The sequence below is a fragment of the Hemitrygon akajei genome, chromosome 17 (genome assembly GCF_048418815.1).
Source record: "Hemitrygon akajei chromosome 17, sHemAka1.3, whole genome shotgun sequence".
Lineage (NCBI taxonomy): Eukaryota > Metazoa > Chordata > Chondrichthyes > Myliobatiformes > Dasyatidae > Hemitrygon > Hemitrygon akajei.
In genome coordinates this window covers 61,112,945-61,126,604 of record NC_133140.1, presented here as the reverse complement: position 1 = coordinate 61,126,604, position 13,660 = coordinate 61,112,945, and the positions used below count along the sequence as shown (strand labels likewise).

Below are 13,660 nucleotides of genomic sequence, written 5' to 3'. Positions count from 1 at the left end.
AAATTACAGTAAGTGTGCGCATGTATATGTGTGTGTATAATATATAAAATAGTTAAATTAAATAAGTAGTGCAAAAAAAAATAGCAAGCAATGAAGTCGTGTTCATGGGTTCATTGCCCATTTAGAAATCAGATGGCAGAGGGGAAGAAGCTGTTCCTGAATCGCTGAGTGTGTGCCTTCAGGCTTCTGTACCTCCTACCTGATGGTAACAGTGAGAAGAGAGCATGTCCTGGGTGATAGGGGTCCTTATTGATATATACTGCCTTTTTTGAGGCACTGCTCCTTGAAGGTGTCCTGGATGCTAAGGAGGCTGATGCCAAATGATGGAGCTGACTAATTTTACAACTCTGTGCAGCTTACTTCGAACCTATGCAATAGCTACCTTCCCCATGACAGAAGCTGATGCACCCATGCGAGTGTTTTTTGATGACATAGCAAATCTCCTCAAAATCCTAATGAAATATAGCTGCTGTCCTGCCTTCTTTATTGTTGCATCAATATGTTGAAATAGAGCTAATTATAACACCAATATTCAAAAATTTTCTGATTTCTGTTTGTAGATTATGGCTGCCAGCATGAAGTAAAAGAAATATTAAAGCTCAAGTTCAAGATCGTTTAATGTCATTTCCAGCATGGAAGCATAAAGGAGAATGAAATAATTGTTTCTCTGGATCCGATGCAGCATTAAATAAAAAGCACAATAAGATAAAGAACACAATAATGTCAGAACATAATAAATATAAATATACAAGATAGATTGATTGTATGTTCATAAAGTGACATGAGGCACAGGAGTGTCTGTACATAAGGTGAATGACAGGAAATGACAAAAAGATGGCTGGGGGTGTGGAGTTAGTGGGTGGAGGTGTTGATCAGCCTTACTGCTTGGGGAAAGTAACTGTTTTGGAGTCTGGTGGTCGTGTTGTTGATGCTACATAGCCTCACCCCTGAGGGGAGTAGGACAAACAATCCATGAGCAGTGTTCTACTGAGCTGGAAGACTCGTATAAAATCAGCTTGACAACTCAACATTTTTCTGTTAGAAGGAAACTGAAAAACCTAGAAAACAATTTTAACACAATTTGAAAATGGGAATCCAGCATCAAGCTGCAGTCTTCAAATCACTCATCTCTAAACTATCACAATTTCCTCTGAATTGTCAAGTAGAAGTACAGTAACAATGAATCAAACCATTCTTTGGGAGTAAAATTAAACTGTAATCGTTCTTTATTTACTTAAGTTTATAATACATCTGTTCATTTTCTCTCAAATACAAAATTGTATTCTTCCCTTTTTTTCTCTGAAACCTCAACAATTTGTCATATGGGATATCTGAAGAAATGCAATATCACAAAATCCTGACACCATTAACTGTTGGGAATACTAAATATAATGAATACAGCTATCTTACTTCTTTTATAAACAGTAAAATGTCTGATGAATTACTGCATTATTTTATAATGATGGGATTATATAGTGCGCAGGAAGCTTCATAAGGCATCTGCTCAGTATATTTACATATGAACAGTGGCCTCATATTAAAACTTGTAAAATGAAGAATACATTTAAATCAAATGCACAAAATAAGAAACTAAGTGATTAAATTTGATTCTAAATTTTTTGAACATCTTAAGGAAATAAAAAATACCTTGAAAATTCAATTCTATTGCCTTGTATACTAGATGTTTCCCAAAGAGGAACAAAAAAACTAGAGGATTTATTTCATTCATAAATCAAAGAAATTAATATGTTTTAAAAATCTGTGACAATGGTATAGTAGCAAAAAGGTGCAAGAATCAATAAGTAGAAAAGGAATTAAATTATTATGACTTAATTATTCTATTGAGAAAGCAACAAAAATAAATGATAGATAAATTAAAGACCAGCTAATAGGAGAGGGAGTAAAGGCAGGAAAATGACATTTTTCTAAATACAGTGAGATAAAAAGTTTCCATATTGAAATGTATGTACAAAACTTCACACCATGAAAAATTATATTAGTTTGCTGTAAAAGACACAGACTGCCCTTAAAAAAAATCCTCCTTTTAAACTAATTTATAAAAGGAAATAAAGTTGTGTCAATAGGTAGACAGATTCTCCTAAGTACAAAAGAAGAAATTTATTCTTTTCTTCAGCTGAACCTGCTGAGGAATGCCAGGATATTAAGAGCTTTCAATGCCTTTCTAAGTATAACCAACAACCATAGCACTGATGCTTTTGTTGGCTGCCTGTCATAATGATGTGAAGTTCATCATTTGGATGGTTTAATTTCTCCACACTGAATGTCAGAATAAAATGTCTTCACTAAAAATCTGGAACTATTTGTAAACTGTTGTTGTTATACCCACTTAAAACTACTTTTTTAAAAAGTATACAATACAGTGCAGAGTCGTCCCCTCCGGCCCTTTGAGCTATGACGCCCCAACAATCCCACAACCCCACAACCCAAATTAACCGTAATCTAATTGTAGAACAATTTACAATGACCAATTAGCCTACCTGGTATGTCTTTAGACTGTGGGAGGGAATCGGAGCACCCAGGGAAAACCCAGGTGTTCCATGGGGAGCACTACAGAGACTCCTTACAGAGTGGTGCTGGAATTGAACTCCTTACCTCCAGAAATTCCTTCTGTTGGGAAAAGTGCTTCCTCAGATCCACTCTACCTCACACCCAAAACCCTTGGACTCTAATTTTAGATAGCTTTATCAAAAGACTGGATGATATTTTTAAAAAATCATAATGAAATGCATGGTAGACACGAAAGCTAATTCAGTGGTCAATACAATAATTTGACGGATGTGAAGTAGGCGAAGTGATGCTGTGTGCTTTCCCGAAAGCGCAAATACCATGCAAGCAGATCCAAGATCCAGAAGGTGCAGTGGAGAGAAATGACAACAGAAGAAACTATCTTCACAGATTAACTGACATGATGGAACCATCCAAGACAGGCCAAAGTATCTATGATCCCTCATAACGGGTCAGATGTGGACAGAGTGAGTAATTTCAAGTTCCTGGGTGTCAAGATCTCTAAGGATCGAACCTGGTCCCAACATATCGATGCAGTTATAAAGAAGGCAAGACAGCGGCTATACTTTATTAGGAGTTTGAAAAGATTTGTTATGTCAACAAACGCACTCAAAAATTTCTATAGATATACCATGGAGAGCATTCAGACAGGTTGCATTGCCATCTGGTATGGGGGGGGGGGGGGGGGGGGTACCTACTCCACAGGACCGGAAAAAGCTGCAGAGGGTTGTGAATTTAGTCGGCTCTATCTTGGGCACCAGCCTACAAAGTACCCAGGGCATCTTTAGGGAGCGGTGTCTCAGAAAGGCAGCGTCCATTATTAAGGACCTCCAGCACCCAGGGCATGCCATTTTCTCACTATTACCATCAGGTAGAAGATACAGAAGCCTGAAGGCACACACTCAACGATTCAGGAACAGCTTCTTCCCCTCTGCCATCCAATTTCTGAATGGACATTGAACCCTTGAACACTACTTCACATTTTTTAATAAACAGGCAGTCCCCGGGTTACGAACGAGTTCCGTTCCTGAGTCCGTCTTTAAGTCGGATTTGTACGCAAGTCAGAACAGGTACATCTGGTATTATTTAGCGTGAGTTAGTCAAACGTTTGTCTTAGCATATAGTATATATTTTACCTTCCTATGCATACAAGACACTTAAGAAATGTATGTATTTCAATAATTAAACCACTGTGTTGCTTAGTAATAATTGTAGCTTTCATCGAGGCAGGGCCTTTCACATGCTCAATTATTCTCACTTTATCCTTTACCTGTATCCTTTAAAGTTGTTCCGATCGCTGACCAACTGTAGCCTAACGCTTTTCCAATGTCCGATGGCATTTCACCTCTTTTCAATCGCTTTATTATTTCCACTTTATTTTCAATCGTGATCTTTTTTCGTCAATGGAACAGAAAACTGTAGACTTTATGTTCTATCACTAAGCAGCAGTGAACCGTCTGATTGGCCTATCAGAGTTCTCTTTAGGAACTAGCTGCCTTGATCAGCATTTCTGATCTGGCTATTGTTCACAATCACACTTAATTAAAAAAAATACAGCAGCAGCCGCGGGCAGCGGGTTGCTCCGGGTCCTAAAGTCCACCCGCACTGAGACAGGTTAAATGGGACAAGTGGGGGTGGTGCTGACTGGAAAAGGTGGGGGGGGGGGGGGTCAGGGTGAATCTTGCTAAGAAATATTTAAGCCAAATACAAAGTTACACACTCAACACAGTGTTAATGGCAACAACTTAAAATGGTGGACAGCGTCGTGATCTGATTTGAAATGGCGGACAGCGTTCTCCTCCCTCCGTTCGTAAGTACGAGTTGTCCATAAGTTGGATGTTCGTAACTCAGGGACTGCCTGTACATTATTTCTGTTTTTTTGCACAATTTTTAATCTATTCAATATACATATACTGTAATTGATTTACTTCTTTATTTATTATTTATTTTTTCTATATTATGTATTGCATTGAACTGCTGCTGCTAAGTTAGCAAATTTCACGTCACATGCCTGTGATAATAAAACTGATTCTGATTCTGAGATAAACAAAATCACCAACAGAAGTTGAGGTGGGGTGACACAGTAAAGCTAAATGCACAGGATAGGAATAAGACTATTAAAACTAAAAGAAGGAAGAGAAGAGCTGAGAAATGCTTTGTCAAAGTAAAATTCATAAGGCGTATTCACCAAGAAATGTTCACAAATTAACTAGCCTGATACAACCAAGAGTGAGAAGATGCTTCTGTAATGGCCATTACAGAGACTTGGATGGCTCAGGGACAGGAATGGCTACTTCAAGTGCAGGCTTTAGATGTTTCAGAAAGGACAAGGAGGGAGGCAAGAGGTGGGGGTGTGGCACTGTTGATCAGAGATAGCGTCACGGATGCAAAAAAGGTGGGCGTTCTGGAGGGATTGTCTACGGAGTCTCTGTGGGTGGAGGTTAGGAACAGGAAGGAGTCAATAACTATACTGGGTGTTTTTTATAGGCTGCCCAATAGTAACAGGGATATCAAGGAGCAGATAGGGAAACAGATCTTTGAAAGGTGCAATAATAAGAGTTGTCGTGATTTTAATTTCCCAAATATCGAATGGCATCTCCCTACAGCAAGGGGTTTAGATTGGGTGGAGTTTGTTACATGTGTTCAGGAAGGTTCCTTGACACAATATGTAGATAAGCCTACAAGAGGAGAGGCTGTACTTTATTTGGTATTGGGAAATGAACCTGGTCAGGTGTCAGATCTCTCAGAGGGAGAGCATTTTGGAGATAGTGATCATAATTCTATCTCCTTTACAATAACATTGGAGAGAGATAGGAACAGGCAAGTTAGAAAAGCGTTTAATTGGAGTAAGGGGAATTATCAGGCTATCGGGCAGGAAATTGGAAGCTTAAATTGGGAACAGATGTTCTCAGGGAAAAGTACGGAAGAAATGTGGCAAATGTTCTGGTGATTTTTGTGTGAAGTTCTGCACAGGTATGGTCTTATGAGACAGGGAAGTTATGGTAGGGTACAGGAACCGTGGTGTACAAACGCTGTAATAAATCTAGTCAAGAAGAAAAGCTTACAAAAGGTTCAGAGAGCTAGGTAATGTTAGAGATCTAGAAGATTATATAAGGCTAACAGGAAGGAGCTTAAATAGGAAATTGGGAGAGCCAGAAGCGGCCATGAGAAGGTCTTGGCGGGCAGGAATAAGGAAAACCCCAAAGCATTCTACGAGTATGTGAAGAGCAAGAGGATAAGACGTGAAAGAATAGGACCTATCAAGTGTGACAGTGGGAAAGTGTGTATGGAACCGGAGGAAATAGCAGAGGTACTCAATGAATACGTTACTTCAGTATTCACTATGGAAAAGGATCTTGGCGATTGTAGTGATGACTTGCAGTGGACTGAAAAGCTTAAGCATGTAGATATTAAGAAAGAGGATGTGCTGGAGCTTTTGGAAAGCATCAAGTTGGATAAGTCACCGGGACCAGATGAGATGTACCCCAGGCTACTGTGGGAGGCAAGGGAGGAGATTGCTGAGCCCCTGGCGATGATCTTTGCATCATCATTGGGGACAGGAGAGTTTCTGGAGGATTGGAGGGTTGTGGATGTTGCTCCTTTATTCAAGAAAGGGAGTGGAGATAGCCCAGGAAATTATAGACGAGTGAGTCTTACTTCAGTGGTTGGTAAGTTGATGGAGAAGATCCAGAAGGGCAGAATTTATGAACATTTAGAGAGGTATAATATGATTGGGAATAGTCAGCATGGCTTTGTGAAAGGGCAGGTCATGCCTTATGAGCTTGACTGAATTTTTTGAGGATGTGACTAAACACATTGATGAAGGAAGAGCAGTAGGTGTAGTGTATATGGATTTCAGCAAGGCATTTGATAAGGTACCCCATTCAAGGCTTATTGAGAAAGTAAGGAGGCATGGGACCTAAGGGAATATTGCTTTGTGGATCCAGAACTGGCTTGCCCACAGAAGGCAAAGAGTGGTTGTAGATGGGTCATATTCTGCATGGAGGTCAGTCACCAGTGGTGTGACTCAGGGATCTGTTCTGGGACCCTTACTCTCTGTGATTTTTATAAATAACCTGGATGAGGAAGTAGAGGGATGGGTAGTAAGTTTGCTGATGACAAACGTTGGAGGCGTTGTGGATAGTGTGCAGGGCTGTCAGAGGTTACAGCAGGACATAGATAGGATGCAAAACTGGGCTGAGAAGTGGCAGATGGAGTTCAACCCAGATAAGTGTGAGGTGGTTCATTTTGGTAGGTCAAATATGATGGCAGAATATAGTATTAATGGTAAGACTCTTGGCAGTGTCGAAGATCAGAGGGATCTTGGGGTCCGAATCCATAGGACGCTCAAAGCAGCTGCGCAGGTTGACTCTGTGGTTAAGAAGGCGTACGGTGTATTGGCCTTCATCAGTCATGAAACTGAATTTAGGAGCCGAGAGGTAATGTTGCAGCTTATATAGGACCCTAGTCAGACCTCACTTGGAGTACTGTGCTCAGTTCTGGTCGCCACACTACAAGAAGGATGAGGAAACCATAGAAAGGGTGCAGAGGATATTTACAAGGATGTTGTCTGGATTGGGGAGCATGCCTTATGAAAGCAGGTTGAGTGAACTCCGCCTTCTCTCCTTGGGAGTGATGGAGGATGAGAGGTGACCTGATAGAGGTGTATAAGATGATGAGAGGCATGTGTAAGTGAAAGGCTTTTTTCAAGGGCTGAAATGGTTGCTACAAGAGGACACAGGTTTAAGGTGCGGGGGACTAGGTACAGAGGAGATGTCGGGGTAAATTTCTTTTATGCAGAGAGTTGTGAGTGTGTGGAATGGGCTGCCGGCAACGGTGGTGTCATATACTGGGTGAAATGCAAAGTCTTTGAGGTAACTGCAAGTCTGAGTCTTTGCTGTTGCTTTGCTCACGCTTGAGTGCCCGGCGGCGGGTGCTGATGCTTTTTTTGCCGGTGGGGGGAGTGGGCTTGTTGCTTGCAGCTACTTACACACAGGAGGGAGGGGAGCTGGGGGGGAGGACTTTGGGGTTCTAACATTCCAGTGTCTTTCATCCTTTGGGGGTACTCCTCTGTTTTTGTGGATGTTTGCAAAGAAAAAGCATTTCAGGATGTATATCGTACACATTTCTCTGACATTAAATTGGACCTTTGAAAATCGACGGGGTAAGGATACTGACGAGGCAAAGGGTTGTAAAGTACACAGGAATGGTACAGAACAGATGGATCTCCTTGCAATCTGCCACAGGTAAAGTCTTTGCTCAAGTCATCCGGACCTGCACTTCCAAGTGGCCAAAATCTTACTCCATGTCACAGTCTAGATTCTACTTATCAAAAGATACAACGGACACGATCTTCACTCTTTGAGAAGGAAAATGAAAGTAGAACAATTTTAAAACCATCCATAAAGAGGTACTATGAAGAATCTTTCCCAAATTGGCTACCTTCAAAATATTCTCCATTCTATGCCTGCAGCTTGGAGGCATACAGGCCATGATTCTCACCAGATGTACTACAGACCTAGAACTAGTGCAGCCTGTGATCAAGTAAGCTGTATCACTCCATAATGTTCTCGTCCACCTTTCTCAGTGCACTGTTGCACCTCGCTAGAACAAGCTTCCCTGTGAAGTAGAGCTAAATAACAGGTTGTATGAGAAGCTGTTCAACCCCTGCTACATCCACACTAGAATCAAGGTTACTGCAACTTCAGTCACTGAGCTGCAGTATGCTGATGACGCTTGTGTACATTCACAGGCAGAGACCAAACTCCAAGTCGTTGCTATTTTGTCAACTGAAATACACAAGAATGGGCAATATCCTGTACATACATAAAACAAAAGTTATCTCCCAACCATCTCCCACTGCAAAACATTGCCCAACCGTCACTAGCAAGACAAGCTGTTTGTGAGCTCTGGAATGTGCGACTGCTTTCCAGTATCTTGAAGGCAGAAACGAGTGGTAAAATTTCCCCATAACCTTCAATGCACAGCACAGACTTTGGCAATCCGAGAAAATAAAAGCTCAAAGGTGAATACCAGCACCAAGTATCACTGTTCTCTTCTCTCCTATATGCTCCTAAGATTTGGATAACTTACCATAGGTAAGCTTTCCTTTATCAATAATTATACTATGAAAGGCTAATGCTCACAGTATTACACCAGTAAGGGAACTATTAGGAGATAATATACCTGAAACAATTCTTAATCACCTTTTCATACTTTGGAGCAACTTTGGTAAAGTCTACCAGCAGATACTCTCTGTATGCACATGACTGTGTGGCTAGGCATAGCTCAAATACCATCTACAAATTTGCTGACTATACAACTATCGTTGGTAGAATCTCGGGTGGTGACGAGGGAGTGTACAGGAGTCAGATATGCCAACTAGTGAAATGGTGCTGCAGCAACAACCTGGCACTCAACGTCAGTAAGACGAAAGAGCTGATTGTGGACTTCAGGAAGGGTAAGACGAAGGAACACATACCAATCCTCATAGATCAGAAGTGTAGAGAGTGCGCAGCTTCAAGTTCCTCGGTGTCAAGATCTCTGAGGATCTAACCTGATCCCAACATATTGATGTAGTCATAAAGAAGGTAAGACAGTGGCTATACTTTATTAGGAGTTTGAAGAGATTTAGGATGTCAACAAATACACTGAAAAACTTATATAGCTTGTACCATGGAGAGCATTCTGACAGGCTGCATCACTGTCTGGTATGGAAGGGCTACTACACAGGGCCGAAAGAAGCTGCAGAAGGTTGTACATCTAGTCAGCTCCATCTTGGGCACTTGCCTACAAAGTACACAGGACATCATTAAGAAGCAGTGTCTCAGAAAGGCAGCGTCCATTATTAAGGACCTCCAGCACCCAGGGAGTGCCCTTTTCTCACTGTTACCGTCAGGTAGGAGGTACAGAAGCCTGAAGGCACACGCTCAGCAATTCAGGAACAGCTTCTTCCTCTCTGCCATCTGATTCCTAAATGGACTTTGAAGCTTTGGACATTACCTCACTTTTTCTAATATACAGTATTTCTGTTTTGCACTTTTTTTGAATCTATTCAACATATGCAATTGATTTACTTGTTTATTTATTATTATGTTTTATTTTATTTATTATTTTATTTTTCTCTCTCTGCTAGATTATGTATTGCATTGAAGTGCTGCTGCTAAGTTAACAAATTTGACGACACATGCCGGTGATAATAAACCTGATTCTGATTCTGAACTAAATGGTGTGGGGTAGTAGCCCAAAGGGATTAATGAATTATAACAACAATTGTATATAACATAATACACGGTTATATAGTTTATTGTTACATTTCATCAAAAATATAAATTATTGTATATATTTGTTTATTCTATATAATCATGTTAAAATATTATGATTATAATATAAAAGATAAATATTATAAATATACAATAATTATATCAAAATCAATAGGTATTTGTAAAGTGATCAAAAATGAACATCATGTATTTATATCATTGAGAAAGTGGTTTAAAAACAAAATGAACATGTCAGCTTACTTGGTATAAAAACCTTTGGTTGAAATGTTGCATAGCTCCCTGCAATTGATTTCTTTGGGATTGCCATTGCTCAAAATTTCGAACAGATTCAGCTGTTGGACGCTGCCACGTTGTTGTCCTGGTGTTGTGGTCCACATAATAAAATCTGCCACGTTGATCTACTCGCTTTTCCCAGCTTGTAAAAAGAAAATCAAAGATTAACACAACATTGTCAAACCAAGGTGGAATGCCAAGTCGATCTGTTGCAAATAAAAGACACTGCAGCAGATCCGACTAACCTGTGACTTTAGTATCAGAAGCTTTTGCTGCTATTTTCGTTCAGATGCCAAAGTTCGAAGGGTTGCCAAGGGAACTTTAAACTTTGCAATAATAGCTGATCTTACTAGCAAAATGGAACAAGAAACATCTTGGATATCTGTAATCAGATGAGCTCCAGCAAGGGTAAAGACTATAATAGGAATTACCATTATTGCATCAAATGAGGACTGCTTGGAGTCTTGTATGGAAAAAGATTCCTATGTTCCTCCAATACAGTCCTCTTGAGAAACAATGAATTTCATAACTTCATCATTGATGGCTGTGTCTTTAGCTGCCAAGGCCTTAAGGTCTGTAATTCCTAATCTATATTCCACATTTCTTCCTTCCTCTCCCCCTATAAGATACTCTTTAAAACTAAACCTTCTAACCAAGTCACATGTCCTAATACCACTAAATGTGGCCCAGTGTCAGTTTACTAGATAATACTTGTTAAGTGCTTTGAGACATTTTGTTACATTAATGACATTGGAAAGACATGTTGTTTATTGACATGAAAATAGACAGCATCAATGAATATAAATTTTAAGGTGAAGCAGGAAAGCGATTGGTCCTGAGAATGAAAAACCTGCACATGGAAATCTAATACAAAAGCAGAAAGCGTTGGAAATGTTCAACAGAACAGGCAACATCATTGGAAGAGTAACAGAAGAGGATTCTAACCTGAAACGTTAACTGTTTCTCTTTCCACAAATGTTGTCTGACCTGGCTATTAGTGTTTCCTGCATTTTTAGTTTTTATGAGGTTAGAGCTGCTTGCTAGAGCATGCAAGAGACACAATCTACATTAATAAAAACTAAATATTGTCTGTAATGATACACTTTAAACTTAATTATTATATTGTATTTAAATGTGGATCTTTTGCTTTTGTCATATAAGAATGTGAAGATCTGCAGATACCAGTAGCTTGAGAAATCATTTTAATTAATGCTAAAATAAAAGGTTGAGGGATCATTTACATTTAAAATTTGCTTTAAAATTCTGTGTATTTCATTCCTTATTGTATGCAAGATTTTATTTTCAAAACCACTGCAGCACAATTTTAATTTTCAAGTCTACTAACTTCTTTTTCTAATCTTTAAATCAATATGCAGGTCATGTTAGCAAAGTAAAGCATACAGTGAAGAATGAGATACATGGGCTCCATGGTCATTTGGATTCAGAATTGTCTTGCCCACAGAAGACAGAGGGTCATGTTCAATGGGGGCTTATTCTGGCTGGATGTCTGTGACTAAGGATCCATAAAAAACGTGATGCGTGGTTAGTAAGTTTATCAATGATATGACGACCACGGTGTTGTGGATAGAAGACTGACAGCAGGATACAGATGAGTTGCAGTTATGAATGGAGCAGTGGCAGATGGAGTTTAACCGGCCAAATGTAAAGTGTTGCACTTTGGGAGATCAAATAGAAAGGGATGGTATACTGTTAATGGTAAGACGCTGAACTGCATTAACGAGCAGAGGGATCCCATGGTCCACGTCCATTGCTCCCTGAAAGTCTCTACACAGGTTGACAGGACAGGAAATAAGGCATATGGCATGTTTGTCTTTATTAGTTAATTTTGAGCTGGGAAGCTATGTTGCAGCTTTATCAAACTCAAGTTAGACTACCTCTGGTGTACTGCATTTAATTCCCGTTTTAGGAAGGATGTCAAGACTTTGGAGAGGGTACAGAAGAGATTCACCAGGATGCTGTATCAGACGGCATGTGCTATAAGGAGAGGCTAGACAAACTTGGGTTGTTCTCTCTGGAGCTGCAGAGGCTGAGAGGAAATCTAATAGAGGCTTATACGATTATCAGAAGCATAGATAGAGTAGACAGTTAGTATCTTTTTCCCACTGTTGAAAAGTCTTAATAACAGAGCGCAGACATTTAATATGAGGAGGGGATAGGTTCACGGGCGATGCCCAAGATGAGTTTTTTTATTCAGAGTGGTAGACGCCTGGAATGCATTGGTGATGGAGGCAAATATGAACAAGGTGTTCAACTAGTCCTTCGATAGGTACATGAAGGTGCAGAAAATGGAAGGATATGAAAATTGTACGTACAGAAGGGTCCTGACGCAGACTGGGAGACCGTTTTGCTGAACACCTACGCTCTGTCCACCAGAGAAAGCAGGACCTCCCTGTGGCTACACATTTTAATTCCACATCCCATTCCCATTCTAATATGTCTATCCATGGCCTCCTCTACTGTCAAGATGAAGCCACACTCAGGTTGCAGAAACAACACCTGATATTTAGTCTGGGTAGCCTCCAACCTGATGGCATGAACATTGATTTCTCTGACTTCCGTTAATGCCCCTCCTCCCCTTCTTACCCCACCCCTTATTTATTTATTTATTTATTTATCTATCTATCTATCTATCTGTCTATATCTCTCTCTCTCCCCCTCCCCCTTTTTTCTCTCCCTGCCCATCACTCCTTGCCTGTTCTCCATCTCCCTCTGGTGCTCCCCTCCCCCTTTCTTTCTCCCTAGGCCTCCCATCCCATGATCCTTTCCCTTCTCCAGCTGTGTCACCCTTTTGCCATCAACTTTCCAGCTCTTAGCTTTATTCCTCCCCCTTCTACCATTTTGGATTTCCCCCTCCCCCTCCCACTTTCAAACGTCTTACTACCTTTTCTTTCAGTTAGCCCTGAGAAAGGGTCTTGGCCCAAAATGTCGACTGTACTTCTTCTTATAGATGCTGCCTAGCCTGCTGCGTCCCACCACTGTTTTGTGTGTGTTGCTTGAATTTCCAGTATCTGCAGATTTCTTCGTGTTTGAGGGATTAGTTTAGTTGGGCACTTAATTAGTTTGGCACAAAATTGGGGGCAGAAGGACCTGTTGCTGTACTGTACTGTTCTATGTTGAAAGCAGAATTACTTCACTCCAATCACACTCAGTCTCAACAATCACTGAGAAAATGTACAGGGAAATGGAGGCCAGCTGGTAACTGATTATCTTGGTTCATTCTACTGATAAGATCAGCAACTATGAATTAATCAAAAGCATCCCAAGCAAAATCTGGTGGTTGAAAACAATGCAGCAAATATTTCTGATACTAAACACAGCAAAGAGTAGCAAACTCAGTTATTCTGTAACTTAGAAATGGTGATTAAAAAATAAACAGAAATAAGATGATGTTGCATTCAATATGTGCTCCACTTAAATGAAATGCTTGCACCTAAACAGTCAAATTTTGTGGGGCCTGGGCACATCAACCATACTTGGGCTGAGAGAGGGCTGAGCTTCTGACAAATGACAGCATATCCGATAATTTTTGACCAACAATGTGGTTGAAGTGAAGGAAG

At 40.2% G+C, this 13,660-nt stretch overlaps 1 protein-coding gene across 3 annotated transcripts in view; it reads right to left on the bottom strand.

Annotated features, from left to right (window-relative positions):
- The window catches only part of wwp2 (WW domain containing E3 ubiquitin protein ligase 2), a 172,115-nt gene that overhangs the window by 56,115 nt on the left and 102,340 nt on the right, over nucleotides 1–13,660 (bottom strand). For all 3 annotated transcript variants that reach the window (XM_073070281.1, XM_073070280.1, XM_073070279.1), the window contains exon 10: nucleotides 10,050–10,224. In XM_073070281.1, coding sequence (XP_072926382.1) covers nucleotides 10,050–10,224 — 175 coding nt within the window. The remainder of the gene's footprint in view (nucleotides 1–10,049; nucleotides 10,225–13,660) is intronic.